General features: G+C 42.6%; 1 protein-coding gene across 6 annotated transcripts in view; it reads left to right on the forward strand.

The window, feature by feature from the left end:
- The window catches only part of hivep1 (HIVEP zinc finger 1), a 71,519-nt gene that overhangs the window by 24,218 nt on the left and 21,621 nt on the right, over nucleotides 1-25,680 (forward strand). Inside the window, exon 1 of one of the 6 annotated variants that reach the window (XM_031756788.2) lies at nucleotides 21,027-21,293. The exons of the other annotated variants lie outside the window; for them this stretch is intronic. Within the exon in view, the coding sequence (XP_031612648.1) occupies nucleotides 21,245-21,293 (49 nt within the window). The 5' untranslated portion in view covers nucleotides 21,027-21,244. Of the gene's footprint in view, nucleotides 1-21,026; nucleotides 21,294-25,680 lie in introns of those variants that run through there. 6 annotated transcript variants of the gene reach the window in all.

Below are 25,680 nucleotides of genomic sequence, written 5' to 3' on the forward strand. Positions count from 1 at the left end.
CTGCTGGAGTTGAAGTAAAAAGAAAAAAAATAATAAAAGCTTTGGAAAAACTGCTCAAATTAAAAAAAGAAGTCTGCCAGCCGGAAAACCCTTAAAAGGGTGGCTGTGTGGGGGCGCTCTTCAGTGTGTGTGTGTGCAGCTGTGTGTGTATGCAGAGCTGGCATTGCTTAATGGTTTGCACAAGCAAAGCCCAATGTAGGGGTTGCCAGGGAAACAGAGCAGCATGAGTCTCGCTCTGCAGGTGCTGTTCTTGTGTCCGACTGCTGGAACCTCCTACGAATGAGGAGGGGAGGGGAAGGGGGTCAGGGGAAACTGCTAAAAAACACGTCAAATGGTAAAAAACAGGGTAAGTAAACAATATTAGGACTGTAACGTGTGACGAGAGCGGGATAAAACGGGAGTCTGAAGCGAAAATAACACCTCCTTATAGCTGTTTTCACACATAAACTTCAGACAGTTCTGGGAGAAATATTTTCCAAAGTTGTCCTTACTCAGATTTAGCACAGCAGGAAATAGTCGGATTCAGACATGTTTGCACTGGGAATGCAACATTTATGGTAAATTGAGTGGAAGGGAAGAAATTGGAGAGAGTGGTCAAAAAAAAGTAAAAATGCAACACAATTTAATGTTTGAGGTTTAATATTATCGTTGTGTGTTTTGTTTTTTAGTTTTTTTTTAGAGCTTTTAAATGCTTTTCTCTATAATCAGAGCTGGTTTAATGTGGCACTTTGCAGCATGTATAACACCACGCACACACAATGTTGGATTATTTTGCAGACTGACTCACATTACAACTGAAAGCCTTTTTTAACATAGACTGTAAATAAAGATGCACATTACCACTGTGATATCACCCACTGGTTTGTGAAGGCTCGTTACGAACATGCTTATTCCCAGAAATGTGACTGAAAAGCCAATGCCCTGTGTAGTCCAACACATTAAAAAATATGACCTGAAACCAGTGACTGAGCCTCTAAAGTCATCACGAAAGTGTTTGCTGAGGTAACAGAGTGAGTGAGCTGGGGGCCATTAAAGGTGTCGCTCTCTACTGGCCATTGAAAATGGTGTAGCACGTGTGTAAACATTAATTTGCTAAATACTAATAATACTAGACTGTTTGTCTTAGTTTGTAGCTTGCTGGTTTTATAAAGAGGAGTGCTGCCCTGCGCCAACGCTGCAGTCCTAGCTAGAGGCAAATGACTCCATAACTTCTTGGAAAATATGAGTTCAGCAGACTAGTATTTCTGGTCTTAACCAGCAAAATTTGAATATTTATTTGGTTATTAAAAAAAAAAAAAAAAAAAAAATACTAACTAGCAATGGCTTACTTCACTTGCAACTGGCTCCAGGATAGCTTGTTAGCTCAGAAATGTAGACATTTAAATAGAAACTTCCATCCCCGAGCTTTTTTTCTACGCTACTTAACATCTAAGGGACGACATTCGCTAGTCAGACATAATGAGGATCTCATGTGTACGAGTCTCAATGTTAGCTCAACTCAGCAAAAAAGGAGGTGGAGGAAAGATTCACCAGGAAGGAGGTATCCTTTGCAAGTTAATTCATCCCATCCCTCCTGTGTTTGAACCGTAACGGTTACATAAATCCAGCCTGTTGAAGGGCGTTACTCTGAGGACTGTGGCCATTTTGCAGAAACCAAAGTCAGCCATGTGTCGTCGAGGGAGGTTGGAGGGGAAAAGAAGAAACAGCTCTTGTAGGAAAGAGTTTCCTGCCTGAGAGTGAAGCGGTGAGCTTCTGCAGGGAAACGGGTAGAGTTTGTTTAGATGCACAACAATGGCTGATTCTGTGGGGAAAAGGCGCCGTTTCCCCTTCTGCCCTGACGGTGACAGGCACGCAGGTCCATTCAGACTCGTAGCTGGCTCAAAAACAAGCTCCTCACCTTGTCATCATTTTTCCAGGCTGGCTGCGCTCAGATCATGCATTGATTCATGAGGCTGCTTGGAGAGCTGCTGACTCTCATTTGCCTTTTATATGTTTATGAACACTGCTACACTGCTATTAGCATTAATGGAAGCAGTTTGCTGCAGCACTATAATACCTCACCGCGTAATTAATTCAATTCCAGTGTCTTTACATCCATCTGGGACATTCATTTTCCTCCCTGATTACACACATGCTGAATTTGAGCTCCATCGTTGTATTTGAGTTTGTCCTTGACTAGAAATGACAGGCCCTCTGCTGCTGTGCGAACCAGATGTTGTGGTGGAGGAAGCGACAGGTGGGCAGATGGGTGAGAAGGCAGAGGTTGAGTGTGCGGTTTCCTTAAGGTCAGGCCGTGGGCTGTATTTATCAACACTGACACTTGCTGTTTCTCTGCTGCGTGGGTCGTCTGCCATCATCAGCATCGCTGCGGCACATCAGCCAATCAGAGCGCAGCTGTGGGCTTCTGCTTCTCGGGAGTCACATGCATCGAGCAGGGGAATGACTAACACACGGGCCTCGTGGGGGCAGAAGCCGTTGCTTTGCTTGCAGGCGACAAACTCTGAAGTGACCCCCCCCTCGCTTTTCACAGCACGTTAAAACTTGTCAGCTGACACGTCCGTACGCTTTCTGAAAAACCTCCACGCGGCACGTCTCTGCTCTATTACAGATTATCCACCCCCTCGCCTCACTCGGCCTGCTTTCTGTCATCCCAGCCTGAACACTTTTGATCTGTGGAGAGTGAAGACGCCCATAAGAAGGCTGCATCACAACAAGCAATTCGAAATGATTAGAGAAAATTGCAGCAAGCTCTTTGTGGCGTGCAGTGAAGGATTTTTCCACTGTTTGTTTGTTGATGCAGCACTGCAGAGACAATAGCGGCTTAATGGAACTGAAACTGGGTCTGCTTTTACTTAAAACCAATACATTTTGAGTAAATAGTCACAAAACAAAGAAACACAACCAAACATGATCATTTTACAAAGTTAGAAACTTAAAAATGAGAAAATCATCATAGTCAAGAAGCACTTGAATATGATGTACTGACCAGCTGACCAGTTATGTATGACTTTATGAAAAAAAGTTATAAATGCTTCTGTTGGTTAACTGCTTGATTTGTTACCAGTTGTATAGAAATATGTTTATTTAAGAGCTCATTTTTGATTGTGTGACTTTTGCCAATGCCCAATGATGTCATGTTAGTTTGCTGCATGCGGCTAATGTTATCAGTGCAAGCAGCCTGCTTTCCTTGCAGGTTAATGTTCAGCTGTGCAGGATGAGATTTGCTGCTGGGGATGCAGGGGATCCCCCCCAACCCCCACTGGTCTATATGCCCCTGCCTCTGCTAAATACATTTTCATGCACGGTTGAGATAAAACTTTTTTCCACACTCAGATTTTTATTGCTGCATCTTGAAATAATCTACAGCACAAATGTCAGCATTGACTTTCAGCGCTCCCGATGCCATTACGGTGGAGATGACGGTGCGTAATGATCTGGATCGGTTCCGCTCCAACATTTCAATAAGCCAGAAAGCATCAGTGTCTAAAAGTGAAGACTACGCTGACAAAATAAGAGGATGAAATTGATTCAGAGTGTCCGGAAAGTCAAAAAAGAAAATTCTAGAAATACTGTGTGTCAATCACTTACCTGATTTCTGACATCAGAATTCCCTACAAAGGCAAGTTGCAGCTTTTTTCCACTTGTTGAACTGCAACTAAGCACCAGAGCTGCTGTTGGCAACATCCTGCAGAAACTCTGTGAAGGGCACTCCCCCCCAAACAAATCACACCGTGCACCTACCGTACCACATAATAGAACACTTTGTCCAATAGTCGGAGGAGGAAGCATACACTGGATATCTTTGTCCTGAACCTTAACTTGGACGAAAGTCTAACTTTAAGCCTAAAACAAGTTGTTAATGCTCAGCCTGGTCTGCCCTCGTGAACCGCTCCACATGCTAAACATGGCGTCACACATACTTAAATCACCATTTCAGCTGGTCGTGCATCTCTCAATAGTAGTGCACGATCGTGTTGGATTTTAACATTCCAACAATATCATTGCAGAAGCTCAAAGATTTCCAGATTACACAGATGCCTGAAAAGATGCAACTTTCTGGAGAAATTTCTCTTCTTCCAGTTTTGACTTTGCTCTTATTCCAGCGCCGATGTGTAGGATTTTAAGTAGTGACACCTATTGTTCAGGCAAATACTGCACTGAGTACTCATTCCCCACAGGGCTCTTATAAATGGTGACGTCATTGTTTGCATGCAATGAGTCAACTATAATGGGACCTTTCACTGAGGATGTGGTACATGTTCAGCGTCCTGTTCAAGGTAGTTGTAGAGGAAAGAGCAGAACAGATTGCAACACTTCCAGCTGGATGTCTGTGTTGACTTTATATCTTTTACTTGTACCTGAAGAGCCTTAATAGACCTGTAGATCTATTATGGAGGTCAAATGTCAGAGAAGCTACCTACAAGTTAAGCAACTGTTTAAGAACTGTCTCACCAGGTGTGTCAGCTTGGATGGAAAGTTGGTTCCAAAAAGGGTTTTCCTCCTGTGGTCTACATACAAAATTAACCAAATGTTATGTAATTCAGTTAATTATTAGCGATGGCTTTCTGCATCTGCTCCACTCTTCATCAGAAATACGCGTGTTGGTGTTGTTCCTACGTCTTCATAAGGGTCAAAATAGCAACTGAACCTTTTTTCTGCAACAAATTTCAGGAGTTTTCTTTATTAATGTACTTGATATAATAAATATATGATCAAATTAGGTTTCCTGTTAGCCAAATTTAGGTTATTCATGTTGGCTGACATTAGCTAACTTCTACCAGAAGATCTACTGCAGTGATGTGATTGGTCCGTTGCTATGTTGATCTTGGGCTAGCACTGTTTTGATGATGTACGAGAAACACCAACACAGTGATATCAGTGCAGTGTGATGCAGGCAGTCAGTGTGGGGCAACGTCAAAGCGCAGGGCGTGCCGCGTTCTCTCCAAACAAACTCAAACTGATCTTCAGAAAGATAGCCGGACATGTTGCATTTCATTTAGTTTTGCCTGTGGTTTCCTGTGACAAGTGACGTGACCTCACTCACTCACTGTTTCGAGCCATTTTCAAGAAAGCTGCACTCCATAATGTGCTCACTTTGCATGCTTTCAGCTGGAATAATCACACACATATTCAGTGAGTGTTACCCTGTAGCTGCGCTTTTTTCAAAACAGTGACTTAATGATTGCCCGCCTTTGACACGTTTACATGAACAACCTCGGCACTAGTTTATCAAAATAGTTGCCATTGCTTGACACGAGTAGACATAGAAAAACTGAATGAATAAAAGGCAACAAAAAAATAGGAAAATGTTGAATTTAATCAAAAGGTTTGTAGTCAGAGAAAGTTGAAGATTTTGGCTTCTTGGCAGTTTTGAATGCTTGCTATAAATGATCCCTAACCCTGCTCCAGTTCACCACTGAGCCACACTGCAGGTCTAAAAGTTACTCATGAATCCTTGTGACTGTTTGCTCTTAGTTTAGAAACGCGCACAGGCCTCAGCAGTCAGTCAGCAGAAAGCAGGATGCTGAATAATGGAGCTGAAAGCTGTATAACTCCAGACTGTGGGCGTTTTATACGAATTGCTGGACCCTTCGCATGTCAGCAAACAAGTCCCCCCTGTAGGGCCTCTTAAAAAAAAAAAAAAAAAAAAACAGGAGCCCTGCCTCGTATCACGGAGCGCTGCTTGTTCATTCATAAACTCTGCTCTTTGTTTTGATTGTTTCCGTGCTGCTTGTGTAGGCCACTTGCCATCAGCAGGAAATATGTTGTTTCATCTGTGTGGTTTGTGTTTGTTCGGCATCGACGGAGCCAGGAGGCGGAGGAGGCGTGGGAGGAAGTGAGTGTTGTGTGCCCTAAAGGGTCTGTCAGTTTCAGGGGAGCTGGATAAGTGAAGGAGGAGGTCTGTCCTTGGGTGTCCGGACCCAGTGGACTGCAGCGGGTCGATGGGGAAAGATTGAAACCCCCTAAACAGTCACAAGGGTCAGCAAGGTCGGGTCAGTATTTTAACGACATGCGTGCAGATATTTGACCGTTACTGTGTACGCATACGTGCTTTCAGAGAGGGGGCGGAGCTTACCATGCATGATCGGTACAAGAGAAAAGATGTGAGAACTTACCTGTAGGTATTTACACTGAGCAACTTTGAAAAGCCCCAACTTCAAACAGCTTCTAAAATTGTTTTTGTTTTCACCATTTTTCTTTAGTTTGTTCTCTTTTCTTTTAGATTCATACATAGAATTGCTCTTAACAACAAAGATGAACTAGCTGGCTTTTAAAAAGTAGCCCAGATTCAGAGCTACTGGGATTATGGCTTTGACTTTTTTGCTTGATACGAAGATCGTCAGTAAACGGCTGTTTATGTACACATGCAGCAGTTATTGAGCAGTTCTAAAATATATTTGGAATCTGTTCTTCACCAACCTTTTGCTTTGTTTTTGGTGTATGCCAAATCCTGAGTGAAATATTCGGCTGAATACTCAACATTTTATTTGTTTAATGCTCCGTTATGATCACCAGGTAGTTGTCTCATTTTTCGTAGTACTTCTCCATATAGTGCGCGAAATGCTTGTTCGTGCTTGTTGTCTGCTTTCTCAAATCGAAAACAGAAAGCCAGGAACTTACAGGAAATTACAATATCAGTGTTTGTCTATGACTGTCACACACTACCAGTGAAGAGGGCAGTTAACAATGCATAGTCAAAATTTGCTGTGGAAAAATAAAAGTAAAATAAAAAGTAAAAACTAATTAGATTTATTATAGTTTTTTTCATTTTCTGAGTGGGTGGTGGCTGCACATGAGGGCTGAGCCCAGTTGGACCTGCTGAGCTACCTGATGAGCCCCTCTCCTGGGCCTGGCTCCTGGGTGGAGCCCTGGTAACGCTTTGCCGGACAATGTCACAGGGTCCAAAGATATTACAGCATTTAATGCCTTGAAATCATCAGTGCTGATAACACATGCTCTTCCTATTGTTTGAAAATTGTTTTGTGGACCTTTCTTTTTGCACGTAGACAGCAACATTTGAGGAAGAGAATAGAGAGTTTGCACACCTTTGGGTATTTGTGTGTAATGCACTCCATTTTTAAAAGAGAAATTTAGTTTGCAGACATATCTTGTTAAAATCATCATCATTATTATGTTACTGCAGAAAATCATTTTAGGCCTATTTCATTTTTGATGTTACGCATACGCTTTTAATATCATGCATGCACAAACCACGATGCAGAAGTACACCACGAAGATTAAATATAAAAAGTTTAGATTTTAACATCATATTTGTTCTACAAAAGAAAAGAAAAATATTATTTAAACCCTTGATGAAGAGCATAAAAAGTTACTTTTTTAAAGGGTGGTTTACTGGTAAAATGTGCGTCTATGTGGGAACAATAACCTTAAATAAACGGTTCTGGAAAAAAGGATCTGCTAGGAAAATAGTTATTTAAATATAACTCTAGTTCTATGAGTGTGTGTAACTGACCAATGGAATTTACTACTTCCTCCCCCCGTGCATCACATAAGTACACTTTTGAATTTGTGTAAAGACAATATTCGAGTGGAACGATGAACCACAACGGTAAAGTTTTAAGCAGTGAAAAGTGTGCTATGAAGCTGTGAACAACCCCGCTTCTGTGGTTGCAGTTTGGAGAAGGCCTCAGCGAAGACTGGTGACAGATCACCAAAGAAGACATCCTCCAGAAGCAGCAGTGACTGAGCATTTAGAATATCCTGAAGATTGTTGTGGTTATATAAACCGGTAGGCTTGTAATGACCAGTGGCCCATGTGCTTAACTGGGTGGACTGGGATCCCTTTGCATGAAGCGGAACTAGCTGCTCAGATATGGAAGAATGGCCGGAAAAAAGATCAGGAGAAATTCTGGACAATGAGAGAACTTGGTGACACGGCAGGACTCAGTGATGACGGAGAGTCTGAAGGGGAAGTTTGCTGGGATGATTTTTTCTAAGGCTCAAGGTAATGGGCTAATAGCTTGTAAGGGCTCAGGGGTGAGTACATCTTAAAACAGAAGATGGGCTGCCTGACTCGCTAGTTGGTAAATGAGAACAAACACCTTGTAGTGTGAGAAGACATAGTCAGACATGTAGTCAGAACCGGTAGATGGGGGGGTGGGATCTAGCTCCTAAGATAAATGATCCCCAATTAATGCATCATTATAACAATGTTAAAGTCTTAAACTAACAGCTGGCTGTAACTACTGCCAGCTACTTTCTAACTCTGGGTGTCAATTTTAGCAAAAACTTCACACAATCTTCTATTTTCTGCCTCTGGTGTGCTTTTGGTTTCAGGGATTATTGGTGTACATAGCGAGGCACTGAAAAAGTGTTATGCAATAACAGATCAGTCTTGTCTCTGCTTGTTTTTCATGCCATTGTTATATTTTAGTCAGTATGACACAGAAACATGTATTAAAGTTAATTGTGTGTGGGTTTTAAAAAGGTCTTTTAAAAAGGTTTATCGTGGTGAACCCTGCAGAGACCTGGGTCAAGCGGTCACGCTGAGCCTCTGAGCAATTGTGTCGTGCCAGCTATCAGGTCAGTTGACTGTAGCACCAACTTATTTTTTTTAAATCGAAAGCCGCTCAGGCGTGGAGCACCAGCAGCGGCGTTTCTGCAGCCTTGGACGAAGATAAATGCCACCCACAGGGGAGTGAAAGGGAGAAAGAAAAGGGGGCAAAGCAGCGGTTGATAATAGGGAAAGGAACGGCGTGGATGGCAGCGTGCCAGAGTTCAGCGTGTGAAAATGCGAGGGAGAAAGATGTCTGGTTAGGAGAGCAATGGGGATAAATGTAAAGACGGTTAATAAGGAGGCTGTGAAAATATGTGTAGGAGGGTGAGGAGGAGGAGGAGAAAGGGGTTCTGCCTACTGGCAAAGCTTCTTCCTCTTGCGTAACACGGGCCATCTCTTCCTTTAGCTGCTGTTGCCATGGGGAGAGATGTTGGCAGTGGAGGGGAGATTTCTGAGCTCCCGATGCCTCTCGGGTTCAAGAGTCTCTTGGGAATTCTAAACCACGATGATCCCCGACTTCCCTCCTCCTCGTTAGGGCGCTCGCTGAGGAAAAGCTGGAGGAAAAGCCTGATTGGTTGTATTTTCAGACCTTGCTTTCTGGATGATTTAAGCAAATCTGCTCCCACCCCCAAACCCCTTTTTAGCTGGTGCCATGTGGAACTGTGAGAGGGAGCGAGAAGTTGTGTGCGGTGCTGGAGGGCCTCGATGTGTGACTCAGGCTTTAGTTCAGGTGTGCCTCGTGAAATGAAATGCAGGCATTGTTTATTACTGTACCAAGACTTTATTTTCCATGTGCACAGAATGACTAACTATGAGTCTCAGGCAGCGAGTACAGGTGTTCAGAGGAGAGAAGCTTATTCCCGGGGGTGAGTGATGAAAGAAAGCTTCTGTGGTGCTGAAATGATTAGTTAAAAAAAAATCCTTCCAAAACATTAATCCTCAATTTGGTTCATAGCTGCTTCTAATCTAACTTTTTGTGGAAGTTGCAGTATCATTGACTTCCATCAGTGCATTTTCTATCACTCATCTAGATATCCTAAGTGGGGTTTTTGTTAAGCTTGACTGAAACGAGACATGTTCTGTCCAGCATGTTCTGGGTCTACCCTGGGATCTCCTTTTGGTTGGACATCCCAACAACACCTCACCAAGCCTCCAGAAGGCTTCTTAGTCAGATACCAAAAATATTATATGGCTTGTTTCTACTGTTAGCCCCATCTAAGGTGGTTTGGTACCCTAACCTAGCATATCAACTGCCACATGAGCTACAAAGCACCTGCCCCTTATCTAATCTGTTCTAATGATAGAGAATGGAAATCTCAAGCAGTCTTTTTATGTAGAGACATGACAAGCGGGGTTAACTGCTAGCTAGTCTCTTTTAAAGTTTATAAAAAGATTTATATCCTTTGTAATTGTAGAACACGAAACTTTGTGGAGTCTCCATGTGAATGGTTCTCTCTGTGTTATCCCCGCAATAAACTGGCGGCCCCAGTTTAGGCGGCTGGGCAGGCTCCAGTATTGCATATATGTTTTTAGTATTTGAAACTGACTACTTGGCATTTTTAGATGCCTTTTGAAATGTGTGAAAAGTGGATGTGTTCTGTGGTTTCTGGCCATTAGCATCGGATCGGTTAGGTCTGTGGATTCAGTGGCTCGCTCTCGATCGTGTTGGGATGTGTTGGGTTTGGTGGCTTTTTTTCAGAGCAGTTTGTGTATTTTTCTTCCAACAGAGAACGTTGCCATGTCCACAGAGGGTGTGCTCTGTCTGAAACGATGTTTAGGTGGGCATGCATGTGTCAGCGTAACAACCACAGAGATGCCAGGCATTGTAATGAAAGCTCAGTGTTGTTCACATGTCTGCAATTTTGATGTTGTAACTGATCGATGCATTTCACAAAATTCTATCCTCCTGAAAAGACATCTCGCAATGTTTACTTGGTGGCAGAGCTGCGTACGGTTCAGACTGAAAATGTTCATCACACATCCCGAGACATTTGTGTTTCAGCGTCTTCATTAGTCCCTACAGTCTTCTGCACAGATCAGATCAATGCACAGAGCAGATAGATGTGTATTTATAGCCTCTACGGGGGTGTGGGAGGTTGAATGCCCAATGTAGGTTAGCGGATAATCTGATGTGGACTCTGTGTGTGTGTGTATATATATATGTGAGCCTAGGGAATTAGGGACCTGTGGTGTTTATAGAGCTCCCATCCTGCTTTGTTTTTTGTTTGTTTTGGGGGTTTTTTTCTTGCAGGAAGAGAGCACTGATACACAGCTCGGGGAAGTCAGTTCTCAGGCAGTGAGGGCTTTCCCAGATTTAGAGTAGGGATTAGAAAAAAAAAAAGAAAGGAAGGAGAGCAAAGAGGGAGGAGAGGATTGGGGGGAGGAACACGAAGCCAGGCAGGGAGGAGAAAGAAGCGTGGTTGCTACACTGACAGTAGAGAAACCAGGCAGAAGTGAGAAGTGAAAGCACAGAGACACAGCTGTGCGTTAGTGTGTGAGGACAGACGGCAGCCAGACGCTCGGCTTTCCGCTCTGCAGTGCCGATTCAGTCTTGTGCTTTTCTTTTCTCTTCTTCTCTCTGGGAGACGGAGAGCGCACAGAGGAATGTCAGCGGTTATTGGTTGGGAAAGTGTCTGCCGTCTGGGTCGGAAATGTCAGGTGTTTCCCCGTAAGCGTGTCTGACTCCAGGAGGGAAAACCAAGCGGGAGCAGCCAGCTGCTCTCTGAGAAAGTCTCGACTTTCTTTGGTACTCTTCTTCCCTCCTATCAGGTATTGTGCAGCCGCTGCAAGAGCTCGTCTTTGTGCTGATCAGTTTGTATTTTATTCCTCGCTGCAGGCTTTTGTTTCAGTGTGGGCTGCTTCATTGTCTGCTTGTTTCTGTCTGTACCTTCCTACTCATTTTCTCATCTCACCACAGGTTTTTGTAGAAGTTTGTAATTATTCCTCAGTTTGTCTCCCTTTTTTTTTTCTAGCATTGTTTCATCCTGATGTGTTGGGAAAACGAGTTTAACATTTATTAAGATTCACCTGTTTTCTTGTGTTTTCAAAAATCCTGCCAGTAGCTGATAATCTGCTCATTATTTTCTTGACACAATGCCAGAAAATAGCAGAAAATATTCTCCATAACCTCCCCAGAGCTCAAGATTAGCTGTTGCCTTCACAAGTGCAACAAGTGCTGCATGTAAATGATGCATAAAAATGTTGAATTAAATCAGAAACCATCACATTTGAGGAGCTCAAACTTTCAAATGCTCTGAAGCAGCAAATCATTTCAGCTCTCTATCTCTGTCTTTTTTTCCTTTGATGGTTAAATTAAAAGAAACTGAGTGTCTGAGAGTTTCAAAACTTTATCAGCATTTCATGACTGAAATATGATCTGAGTCACGACGACGTCGGTTAAGGGGTTTAACGTCTCCAATGGCTCACTAAAATCCCCACCAGCAACCCAGCTCAGACACTCCAGCGCTCGTCTGGGGCAACAAGTTCGGCCTCGGTGGCCGGACAGCAGCAGCTGACGCACAACATGAGCTAGAGGAGAGTGTAAGCTTGTGAGCTGCAGTCGGGGATGAACTGGAGGCGTTACGCAACAGCTCGTCCAGAGATAGAGTGAAGCTGAACTTAGACACTTTTGGCTTCTTCTTCTTCTTCTTCCACACAGTATGAAATCATCACAGAGCTCCTCTCCCTCCCCCGCTGAGCAGCTTCATGCAAGAATAGAAATACCTGTTATGCTACCAGAGTGTTTAAGAGTTACCCGGAGATCTGTTTATTTGCAACGTTTTCCCCCTTTTGTCTTTTTCTGCAGTAATTTTATTACGTGCATCATCTTGTTAGCTCTCCCTGAAGCGCACGACTTGGCAGGGGTTAATACTCCGGTGCCGGACGGTTTCCTGTTTACCACACTCGCTCACTCAGTCACTCGCTATGTTTGTCCACCAATATGGAAATAATCCAAATAAATGATGATTACTTGACGCTGTGTCTTAAAGGTCCACTTTAGTGACATTAGGTTTGTTTCACCTGTGGTGTTTTGATGCTACCATCTCGTTGCATGATCTTTTTCTTCAGTGGTTTAATGGCAAAGACTGTTTTGCAGCAGTGGATATAAACTGGCTTTAAACATTTTCTTGTGCATTTGGTTTGATTTTTTTGCTTCAGGCTCAATGGATGCTTGGAGAAAAACAATGCTGATATTTGGCTCACCTTTTGAAATTAATTGAATATTATCATCAATGTTGTCAATAAAAGCCAATTATTGGTTGTGTACCACACATATATGCAAAGAAAGCATTCTTGTTTAGCTACTATTATACCACAATATCATAAATAAACAGAAAGTAACCTAGGTCATGTAGACAACCTGGAAATCCCAGGTAGATCTTATGACCGAGATGTTACGACCTTTAAATTGAGTCCACGCTCAAACCTCAAATCAAAACTACTGATCATTCTTTCGCTTGAGTCAAATGACTTCCCATTCATGTATAAAGTGAAAAGCAAAAAATACAAATAAAGAAATGAAAAATGAACAAAAGGAAGTGGATACACACCGGGGACTCCAAACCCAAAACATGAAAAAAGAGCACTACTCTTTCTAGAAATAAAAAAGTTCCACTCCAGGAGCTGCAGGATCAAGCACAAACTTGTGCTCCCTGGTTGGTCACAAAACGGGGAAAAAACCCGTAGAAATGTATGTACAGAGAATTCCTGCTGAGCTTCCACTGCCTTTTTCCGGGGGGATTTAAATAAACACAGGAGAACAGGAGCTAAGTTTACACATTTGCAACAAGTTACTTTCACGAACACACATTTTTACTTCAGCCACATAAACCTAAACCCAATAACCACCAAGGAGGACTAAATGCAGTTTTTCTAGTGAACAGATGCTGCAGAGCTGTGGCATTTGGGCAAATGTAGGGGGCAGCGCTCTTCTAGCAAGAGGCTAAAAGGTCAGTGTGTGAAGTCTGTTGGCTGAAATTTACTGGATTCAGGCTGCTGGAGTCTACTTACTGGGGATGTCTATGTGAGTATGGGAGGGATGACCACTGATAAAAGGCTGTTAAATGTCTATTAATGCTGGAAACAAAAGGTTTATTGACACAAAACCAAATCTGCCACTATAAATGTCAGAAATGATTGTTCCAACTCTTCAAATCTCTTTTTTGTTACACAACTCTGAACTTTTCTGAACAGTAGCTGTTGGAGGTGTGAGTGTGTGTGCGATGTGTGTGATTGTCAGCTGTATGGCAGTTGGTTTAGGCTGAAGCAAACGGCATCTTAACTCGATTTATATCATTCGTTTTACTTGGATTGATTGTGAAAGAATGATTATATTTGAAGCCGATGGCAACAAAAGACAGAGGAGTGGGCAAGAAGCGGAGAAGATGATGATGCCGGTGGTGGTAGTGATACAAACAGGGAGGAGGATGGGAGGACAAGGTGGTAAAATTGAGGACTGAGAATGAGACGAGGAGGAGGAAGATAAAAAGACAGTGAGGGAACGCCATGTCTTTTTCGCTTGGATTATGTAACATTACCTCCTGCCTACTGCCGATGGCAGAGGAGACGCTCAGAAAGCAGTGAAAGGGGCGGAGGTGGAGGTGGAGGTGGGCAGCGATATCAACATCAGAGAGGGAGAAGCAGCAGTGGTGTCAGTCAGACAACGACAGCTTACCTAAAATAAAGCTGGCGATCATTCAGTTAGCTGATTAACAGACGTGAATGTGACGGTGTCTTAAATGGCAGAATCCACTGTTTGTGTTGCTTTTCTTTGTCAGTGAGATCAAAAGGCTGTAATTCTGGAGGTTGTTCTAGTTGAAGGTGCCCTAATGTGGGATTTTATCTCTGAACATCTTTCAGATATTGGACTTGTTTGACAAATCATTAAAAACATCTTATGGAGCCCTGTTTTTGTTTGTTTGTTTGTTTGTTTGTTTGTTTGTTTATAAAACATATATATCAACATGTTGAGCAAAAACTACCAACTGATTGAAGATTTGATGATACCAAGATGATATCATCTCACAGACGTTTTTGGGCCTTTCAGACCTTCATGTAGTTTCTGTGAAAAAATCGCAAACATCTAATCGCATGGACGCGGCCTAATGCATTTATGCACATAGATGTGGTTGAGACAACCTGCTGAAGTTGAAACCAAGCATAATGTATGCAGGAGATATGTATTGTATTGTACCTGTATCATGAACCTTTAAAGCTGCAGAGGACCACAACATTGCTCCGTTTCAAACCCTCTTTCTTGTCAGATAATAACAGGTTAAACTGCAGTTTACACAAGCTTAGCAAAAATTAACAATGTAACTGGGCAAACCTTGTTTGGTCTCTTAAATCTTAATGCCTGCTGCAAAATTCAGATGGAAGGATCAGAATTTGGTGTAAACCACATAAAAGTTGTGATTCATCCTGCTAGTGTCAGCGATTCAGGCTGTGGCTGTTGGTGTAATGGTGAGGGGATATTTTCTTGGCACACCTTGGGCGCTCTGTCGGAGTATTGTCGTTCACCATGTCACACCCCTTGTCACGAAGCTCAAACTGGTTTCTCGAACATGACAATGAGCTCACTGTACTCGAATGGCCTCCACAGTCACCAGATCTCAATCTAGTAAGCACCTTTGGAGTGTCGTGCAATGGGAGATTCACGTCATGTGCAGCCATCCAATCTGCCGCATCTGTGCGATGCTATCGTGTCAATATGGCCTCAAATCTCTGAGCATTGTTTCCAGCATCTTGCTGAATCGGTGCCGTGAGGAATTACGACAGTTCTGAAAGTACAGTGAACTCATTGTCATGTTCAAGAAAACCGGTTTGAGCCGACTCAATAAAGTGTCCGGTGAGTGTTTGTTAGTTTGAGCCTTCAGATTTTTAAATGGAAGTTTTGATTTGTTTTGCTGGTTGACATACACAGGGCTGTTTGTTGTGGCCTCTGTTGAGACATGTCCCTCTGTGTTTACATTCAGCACCAACCCCGTATATGCAAGAACGTGTATGTGCTAAATGAGCTATAAAAGCAGATGGTTGTCTGGCGGCATCTGCAGATAGAGAAACCAGAGAGAGCCTCAGAGCAGCTGCAGGAAAGCCCTGTGGGAGTCTACAGCGCCGGCCACCGGTCTCTCCGGGCGAGCCGATGGCACTCTGTAAGGAACAAGCACACTTCTCGGTATGTAAAAAGACTGCAGCTGTGGTGGATTTCGTCACTGATGTTTTCAAAAAGCTTTGGCTCGAGAAAGGCTTCGTAGTCTTTATCTAGTGGCTTCTTGTTTAATGGTTTTGTACTGCTTTCTCTAGAAGTCGCGAGTCAGTCAAAGATCACAGAAACTTGCTGTGACATGTTGGTTTCTTGTACGATTATGAAACGTGTGCCATAAACTGAGTGCATGGCGTTTGAAATGGGTTATGGGAGATGTGGGCTCAGCTTCTTCAGCTTCTGGTTTTTCAAAATTATTTTCTTGCAGTGGATTTATTTTGAATAATGATGACAAAAATATCTCAATTCACCATGTTTATGTCTTATAAACAATAATCAAAAATCTGGATAAACATATTTATGTATAAATGTGTACTCCACAGGCTTTTCTGCATTTCTTTAAAATGTAAAACTATCAAAATATTAGAAAAAAGTCCTGAAAGGACCTATGCAGATATTTACATGTGATATATGCAGCATTTTAGACTTGAAGATTTGTTGCTTCCAGAAGGATTAAGCAACATAATCCACCAAATAATTTCTGTACACAGCAGCAAATATAAAAAATTAGTTGGGCTACAACTAATATTTAACCTGACAGTTGTTATCACTTCATAAAATGTCAAAATAATAATAATAACAAAGTGAAAGTTCCCACAGCTCTACACGATGTCTGCAAATCTCCAAAAGCCAATAATGTAAAAGAGAAAACGAGAAGCAAAGTAAATGTCTGGCATTTCCACTCAGCCTAAACAATCACAGATCGACTAATTGATTAAACCTTTCAGCCGCACACTGAGTTCAAACTGAAACAACAGCGGCCTTCATCCTACAGTCAAGAGGAGATTTGTTTAAATTAAATCATAATGGATTTTCATGCCATTAACATGCCCCGTGTTTCCACATCACAACAGCCCTCATTAACATCTCAGCTCCTCCCCTGAGGGCAGCAGTGGGAGGCAGCGGGTGGAGGAGGGTGTGATGGTTGAGAGACGAGGCTTGTTTTTCAGTATGCGCAGCAGAAAGGAGGGGGGGAGACAAAAAGAGGAGAATAGGTGAGAAGAAGCCTGGATTCAGAAGCCGAGCCTGAGCAGGATCCCGCTGCCGCTCTGTAACATGATCAATGACCTTGCATACTGTCAGATCCCGGTTTCCTGCACGCGCTCACTGGCTTTTGTTGCTCTCTCTGCCTCTCACTGTACTCAGCCTCATAAGCTCCAGATCTAATTAAGACTTGTCTCTTTTCCTAGAAGGCTTGGCGGCTGTAATAGTCTCTCCTCCTGTAGCGAAGATGGCACTGTGATTAGATTCAGAGATACGAGAGCAACAGCTGCCAGCTGGATGAAACTTATTGGCCTGAATCGCGTTAGATTCCTCTGATTGGGACCGCGATTGCGTCAAAGCCTCTGAGTTATAAATGTGTGTTCAGAAGTTTTTCTACATTTCCTCAAAGATCAGCCTCACCAGAGGGGTGGAAGATGTACTCAATCAGTCAAATCATGTTTTTGTAGTCTTTTCAGCAAATATACTTAAAGTTTCAAAGCAGTCAAATTACTCGTTGCAAAGCCAAGAGGATCTATTGTGGGCATTTCCACCCTCTGCATTTATAGTCTTGGATGCTACTAGAGCAGCTTTGCATGATGTGCAGTTCAAGATAACCCTTGTTTTTCCTCCTGCAGTCCCTTACTTCATCTACTGTATGGAAAATCACTGTTTATAAAACAGAAGGTTTGAATAGCAGGTGGGCGGGGCTTCTGTTTTCACAAAAAAGACCCTTTCTGACATCATAAAAAGCCAAGAGCCTCATTATTTTGGCTATATGAACGTCCACCACAGTCCTTGATCAGTCAGTTTCAGAAATGTTTTTTTAAATCTGACTAGTTTTGGCAGCACGTGTCTGTGTTGCTCATTTCTGTAACTTCCTGAAACCACTTAGGTCTCTAGTTTTAAATTTATTCCTTGACTTTTTGGGCATTTTTCCCAACACATTGTAACACAGCTTCATACGCTATATGCTAATATAGTCATATTAGTGACTGTGAGCACAGAGGCCACACCCACCTGTTGTTCAAACCCCCTTGTTTACGAGGGGCAGCCAATCATGAGAAAGTAGACTTGTTTCAGACAGTGGATGAACTGAGCAGTAGATGTAATGGAGCTCGCTGTTTTGGATTTTACATTTTACTCTTTACTCTGAAATACCTGAAAATATGAATCATGAAAAAGAAAAGACAAATATCCGTTTAGTGGAAATAAAAACCACTAATCGGACATCTCAACCAAGATAAGTTCACTGGTATTGGTAGGATGTTCTTAATCTTATCTATGTTTTTCTTTGCCTGCATAGTGTGGTGTGGTGAAATGAAAGTAGCATAAAATATAAGTATATACAGTGGATTTTGACCCTTTTGCCAAAAATCTGCTCGTTTCCGATGAGAGCGTGTGAATGTGGTCTTTGTGCTCGGCTGAAAAGATTTCTGATCACGACGGTATGCATTTAAAATTCGAAGATGAAGCCAAGAGAAGAAATTTTCAACGTGAACTCCCCAAACAGAGGGAAAACCAGAGAGAAGAAAAGCCTCCCAGCTCTGTGATTGCCCTGCTCACGCGGTTTTTGATTGGTTTCAGTTTGGTATTTGGAGTATGAAGGGGTCAGCGTGGGCGACTGCTTGTATGCAGCAAGGATAGGAGACTTTTTGGCAGTTGAATTCGTGGCTGTATTGAGCTGAATGACTGTGGTAACCCTGATTGTGCAAGTGTTTGTAGACATCTTAAAGCTAATGGACAGCCAACGCACACACACACACGGGGACAGTATTAGAGGTTAGTAGCTGGATTACTTCATTCAGGCTGTGCTGCATTATCACCAGCTCAGCTGTCATTAACTCAGATGTTCCCACAGAGATGAGGCGCAGTGTCCTCCACTGCTCCACTCACACACAAAAACACACAGTGATCCCTCTTTAGGTCAGTTTTAAGGAAAGACGAGTTTGGGCGCTTGGCCATCAAAAGTGAGTCACTGCTTATTTTTGCTTTTAACATGCCAACACCAACTTTTTATGCTGCAGCTTTGGCCGGCCTAATTACAGTGTGTCGTGTTGATCCTGGAGTTTTTGCCTGTGAACTATTTATCTTCTTTACCCCGGCAATGACACTGCAAAAAGTGCTTGGTCACGCTGCATGTTGTCCCTGGCCTGGATAAATATTTATCTGATTTTCTGAACCTCTTTTGCGGCCAAACTGTAAAACCCTGAGAATTCCCCATAATGACTAATACAAAAATAAAGCAGAGGGAGCTTCCTCTTTTTTCCCAACCAGACCACAGTACAGTGAGGTTAAATGTGCAGGCTGGCATCACTTAGGGAGACGCTTTTGTCATTTAACTGCCCGGCTCATTGCGTTTATGTAACGCAGGAGGCCGAGCGCTTGCTGCAAGTCTGCCTGCTGTGAGCGGGGTGAATCCCGTCATTTAAATATCGACTCTGGTCACTTTAAAAGCTCGGAGTGAGCCCTCCCACAGCGACCTGCAGGCTGTTTCTCACTGCGACCTTGCAGCTTTATCTCAACCCCTCAGTGTCAGTCAAGTCAGCTTTGCTCCGCCTTCGGGGAGCTTCAACTGAGCAGCACAATTTGTTGTTGACTTAAAAAATCCTCACAAGATCCTGCAGTTTTCACGGCCATTTTCAGGATCTTGTTTTTTGTTTTTTTTGTTTTTCGCCCACACACAGCCTTGAATGTCTCTTTTTTTATTTTGGAGTTGAAAAGAAAAACAAAATTGCCGCTGGGTGCCTCTGAGAGCGGCAGCGGTTTGCTGTTGTTTAAGGCAAAGTAGAGGAGGCTGTATTTATAGCTGGGACACTTCAGGCAAATGAAAGCAAATCACATTTGACTTTGCTCTCCAAAGAGGGAAACTGACCATCAATCACTTTAAAATGACATTAGGGAAAAAAAAGTCTAACCCTTATCCCTTCAAAAACCATCACTTGACTTCAATAACTCTTGATGGCAGAAGGAAAGTTTCTCTGTGCTCATACGTGAACATACCAGCATGAATTTCAGAGGCCAGTCGACTATTTTGAGCTGATTACACTCCAAATTTGTTAAGATTTAGTTTCGTATTTACAAAATTGCTGTATTTGTCATCACATTTGAGAAGCTGAAACCAGAAGTTGCTTAAAAATGCACACATTGTTAATTCATTTCCTTTTAATTCGATTGTTTACTTTGGCTTATCCTGGAAACCTTGAAACAATATAAAGTCCTGTATCCAAAACACAAAAATATTGGCATGTGTAATGTTAAAAACACACATTAGACAGCTTGTTTTTTATGTCTGAAGAGAATAACGTATTAGGATCTTTTTCAAATATCATCACATGCATACACACTAAGCATTTCCTCAATAACGTGTGTGTAAAAGCAGAAGCAGTCTCTGCACAAAAAATTAAAAACATGGTGTCCTCAGATAGAAAAAAGCTCAATTTAAGACTCCTGTAATACTGCTTCAAATGAAATTTAGGATTAAACACTTCAAAAGTTTCCCTCTGTGTGTTGATGTTGGTATGAAAATGAACGGCGGTGTGTGAATGATATGCTTTTTAATTTGAAAAGGGAAAAAAAACCACCTCAGACTAACGTGCAGCCTCATTGTCAAAAAGGAACTGAAAAACGAAGGCTTAAGATCAGCAGTGATGTTTAAAAAAAACAAAGAAGAAGAGGGAAAAAAAGCAAAGTCCTCTGGTAAACACCTCAGTCTTCTTTAGCCGGTGAGTGAGCTGTTAGGCAACCAGCAGTTGGCAGGACGCTTTAAATTCCTCCGACACAAACAGAGAGAGGGAGGGAGGGAGGCCGAGAGAAGGATCCCCTGGAGGGTGCCAAAGCCGGTTTTAGTGACGTCAGCCGGCCTGCTCTGTTGCTGTTTGGCCGGGCCCTCCCTTCCTCCTCCCCCCCCCCTCTCCCCCCCTCCCCCCCTGGGCCTTACAGGAATTCCCCTCCTCGTCACATTATTCTGAGGAAACCGCAGGCTACGCCCCGTGCTGCTGCGCAGCCACAGCTGATAGGGCGGAAACGCAGGCTTGTGACTGCTTGTGTTGACACAGACTTAAGTATGCACTTGTTGTTCTCTGCAGAGTCTCCTTTTGTCTCCCGAACAAAAGGAGTTCACATCAGCAGCGTCCAGCAAAGTGAGAGTTTTTGTCCCGTGAAAGAACCCAATCGTCACGCTCTCGGGGATTCTCTGCAGCGTTTCCTGTTTGCCCTCTGAGGTCAGAGGTGTGAAGTTTTGTGGGGGGGGGGGGTCGGCGAAGGCTTGTGGGACACCTTTCCTTGAGTCTAACTGAATCGTCAAAGCGAACGGCATAGACAGGAAGCAGTCAGTGAGCTGTCACTCATTCACGGCAACTCAGTAACCAGCCAAAGTTGGGCATCGGGGCAGTCGAGCCTGAGGGATCCAGAGTGTGTTTGAAAGTTGTTGTTTTTATCTTTGGATGTTGCTGTGACGGGAAGCAGCGCTGCCATCGGGTTTGATGTGCCACACTCTGTGCAGGATTGCAGGCAACGCAGCAACATTGATGTGTAAGTCTGTGATGAAGTTTCACTTTTTCTTAACTTTGAAATATAAATATGTCATTTCTAATCTGCGCTTAACTGTTTTGCATTTATGCAAAAGGAAACCAAGTATTTATTTGACATGTTTGCTATTATTTTGGCTTTTTCCTACTTCTCATTGTTTTCCCTTTAGTCAAAAAATAGTGAAAACCCAGTACCACAGATTCTCAAAACTGGAGGTGACGTCTCTTTAAAGTGGTTAAAAAAATATTTGGTTGATTTCTTGTCATCTGTTAAGTAAATGCTGACCGCACACTGCGATGGCTATAACGTGCTTGCACCTTTGTGCATTTAGTTTGGTTATTCATAAGCCTCGTTTAGCTTCCTGTTGCCACTTGGAGGTATGGTTGGCAAATATGCTTATTTACTTAGTTTTTGACAGGTGTGCGTGCGTAGTAAGCATATACACCTCGAACCGGCAGATGCTCGGCTTAGCATAAAGAACGAAAACAGAAGGAAACTGGAAGTGAATCCGCCTACAAGCATCCTTGAAGCTCTTTTATGAACATATTTGACACATTATCCACCGTAAAAACAAGCCATCGCAAAACAAAGAAAAACAGACTGCTGCTCATTCTTCCTCTGCAGGACCAGTAACGTCCTAGAGCCTCTGCTGGCTGCAAATACAATATAGCTTTAATGAGGATAAGAGGAGGTTTCCAGAAGGTTGGTGGTTCAACCCCAGTACACTGAACCCAAGTTTTCCTCATTGCATTCATTGGAATAATGTTTGTGTTTGTGTGAGTGGGTGAATGAACCTTGTAGTTAAAAAGTGCTCAGTGAGAGTAGAAAAGCGCTTTATAAGGACCAGTCCATTTATTACTTACTGCTGAATGTACCAGCATGATTTGGAGAGGATGATACTGGTCCTGTTTGGAACTAACTGACAATTACTTTCAGCTTATTTTTCCCACTATAATTAGAATTAACCTCATACTAAGATAACTACCTGCTCGCTTCAGCTTCAGCTTTACTGTCCAGATGTGTGAGAGGTATTCATTTTCTTACTGTCACAACATCATCAAAATATCCTTTCATTTTATTCCTCCTGTTGATGAAATGCTCCCCTGCTCTGAACATTTTCCTGCTAATATTTTGTCCAAAAGTAAATAGATATATAATGCTCAGCATGAGTTATACTAAGTGAGTGTTTATGTCAAATGCAAGTCCATAAACAGATGGAAAATCTGCAGTAATAATGACAAAGTGGCTCAGGAACAGCTGCTAAACTAACTAATATTCAATTTTAATTAATTTCAAGACAAAATTAAGGAAGAATCATATTTGAAAAGCTTAAAAAACATTATGAGAATTGAATTAGGTGGGTTGATTGCATTAATCTGAATATTAAATACCTTAAAGGTCTTTCAAAACCTCAAATTCTTATGGTCCCCCCGCCTCCTACCTCCTCTCCTCCTCCTCGTTGCTTGTGTGACGCACGGAGCTCACCGTACGTGTGCAAAATTTCTTTTCACGCTGAAGTGACTGAAATGTGCTTCCTGTCCCACACGGCCCATCGAGGCGTCGCTTGACGCCACATCGGCCGTCAGTCGCCAAGCTCAGTAAAGCGGAACCGCCGCAGCGTTGTTTCTTCTGTGTCACAGCCCCTCAGCAGCCAGGGGGAACTCGAGACGCTGACTGGATGCAGTTTGACATGCAGCTTGTTTTTACTTCCAGTTTCTTCTTTTTTTAGACTCCTCAAAGAAAGAAGTGGGTGTTTGTGTACAGTTGAGAGCTCGCTGCTAAATTTCAGTGACTGTTTCACGTCTTATGTGAAACTGTTGGGCTCAAACGGTGACATCAAATCCAAACTGAGAAGTTTCTCACAGTTTAGTTAAGGGTGTTTTTTTCTCACAGGACAGGAAATGTGTGCTAGAGCTGAAACAATCGGGGATTGATTGATAACAGTTTGATTAGATTTTAGTGGTTTGAATTATTGAATAAGCATTTTAATATCTTTTCAAATGAATAGTTCAAATTGTACTTCCATTTTTAAGAGTTTACATGGTGTTGAACATGAGAAGAGTCGTGTTGTTGGTTTGAGTGCTCTTATTGTGGTAGATCACCGTAGCTGCAGGGGGAAGCTGTTCCAGCTGAGAGAGCTCGAGCCAGACGGGAACTGGGAATACTAAAAGCTGCTGGTCGATGGATCGATGGATAAATAACCCGAGGCGAGCCCGTGCATGCGTTTTCATGTGACGAATAATATTTTAATACTAATTTAATGCTGATTAACCGAATCGCTGATGGTCCTAACGCTTTCTACGGCTGATTAGATATTTCTTGATTTCAGCTTCTCAAATGTTAAATGTCTCCCTCGGTGTATTAAATCACTGTAAGCACGGTGTAAAGTATTAAGCTCTGGATGGCTCTAATGGAGATTTCTCACCAGTTTCCGATGCTTTCAACCCAACAATTAGGTGACAGATTTAAAACCCAAATGAATCTTTAATAGAAACAAAATGAAATAATTAGTCGCAGTCGTGTGTAAAGTAGTTGTTTCATTGAAATTAAATAGTGGTGTTTTATTGAGAGTATGTTATATATAAACAGATTCAGCATATGAACAACAAAGTGGAATTTGAAGGCATAAGACGTGATTTTTGGTACTGGAAGTGTTCTGAATAGGACCGACCAATCAGGTTTGACTGAGCTTTGACTGAATGCAGGTGAATAATTTGTACAAACTGACGTTGGCTGAAATAATGTCTTTAATCATCGGGCTTATTCTGTTGATTTATCTTTTTTAATTTTATCTGCTTCCATGGTTGGGCTGTAAACGATGGCAGGAAGTCCTGGCGTGTGCATCAGGCATCCATTAACCAGATATGTGCTGGCTTCACCCCCAAACCTGATTCCACTTTTACTTTAGTGCTAGTACTTCTACTCAAGGACCCTAAATCTTTGTGTACGGCTCTGCTGTTTTTGTTTGTCTTAAAACTCTGCAAGTTGAATACATTTTGTTTTTTGGTCTGACACCTGGTTAAATTTGCGTTTCGAGGCATTTTTGACTTCGCATTTTGGTTCAAGGGTTCAGGGACAACTTTTCAAGCTTTGACCAATAGGGAAACAAATCTGCAGAAATCCAGAGAAATCACAACTCTGCACAGCTCAAATATCTTTTTCTTTTTTTTTTGGATTATTTTTGAGCTTTTTATCGGTTTTTTTGACAGTTTGGCAGCAAAGAGGGAGAGAGTGCACGGGTAGAGACGCAGCAAAGGGCTGCAGGCCGGACTCTGGGCTGCTGCACCACAGCCATAAGCCATACAGGCATCTGCTCAACCAGTGAGCTAAACTGGTGCCTGTATCTGTCAATTCTTTCTATTCATTTTAAGGAAAGTAATACCCCTTAGAAACTACCTTGATTTTTTTTCTAAAGTAAAGATTAGAGAAAATTATTGGAATAAGAAACAAATGATCAATCTGGGATACTAACTGCAGCAGTTTCTTAATTTTCTTGGGCAGCTTGTAAATAATTTTACTACATTACAAAACGAGCTTTATGCCTTCCGTGATTTGCAGCTGCAGCAAAGAACGCATCATTTATCGTGTCATGGCTTTGCGTTTGGAAGTCTGGCTCTCTCTCATCTATTTTGGTGCATGCAGTTTTTGGGGGGAGGTTTTTGAAGGTTTAAATGCATGCATGGACCGAAAAAGATGGAAGAGGGTAATATTCGCGTTCACGTTCATCTCCGCCCGCACCATTTAAAACCCCTACACATGAACACAAACACGCACTCTTCTACCCACCCGGTAGGTTTCTCGTTATATCAATTTTTCACAAGGGTGCCCACGCGGTCCCAATAATCAGTGGCCTCCAGTCTGCTGCTTCTTCCACCTACAGTTTCCTGCGGGGGCAGCAGTACTGTACAGATAGCGCACCAAACCTCTGTCTTTGTCTGTGTGCAGGAGGGAGGGTGTGATCTATTTTTCATTTGTTGACTGGGTGTTTGCAGCTTCATCACTGTGAGGATGGAGCAATAGCTTTAGCTCTTATAATGATTATTAGCATTATTATTAGAAGTAACTCAGACAAGTGCACCTCTATCACTGCATCGTTCAGCGTGTGTGTGTGTGTGTGTTTGCTGCCCTGAGTATAAGATCCTCATCTCTCCTCTCTTGATGGTGATACATTATTAAAAGCTGCCCGCCTGAAGCTCCAGTTGATGCCGGGGTTTTTAAAAGATTTTTTTAACTCTTACCTGCCCTGCTGCTGTCACTTCCACTCAACATGCTGCTCATAAACAACACGGTAAACAGCTCGACTCCTGCCTCCCTTCATCCACATCCCTTCCACCTTGTCGCCCCCGCTTCGTGGGATGTTTAGCAGACAGCAGCTGATCTCCAGGCTGCA

Source organism: Oreochromis aureus, linkage group 22 (genome assembly GCF_013358895.1).
Source record: "Oreochromis aureus strain Israel breed Guangdong linkage group 22, ZZ_aureus, whole genome shotgun sequence".
Taxonomy (NCBI): domain Eukaryota; kingdom Metazoa; phylum Chordata; class Actinopteri; order Cichliformes; family Cichlidae; genus Oreochromis; species Oreochromis aureus.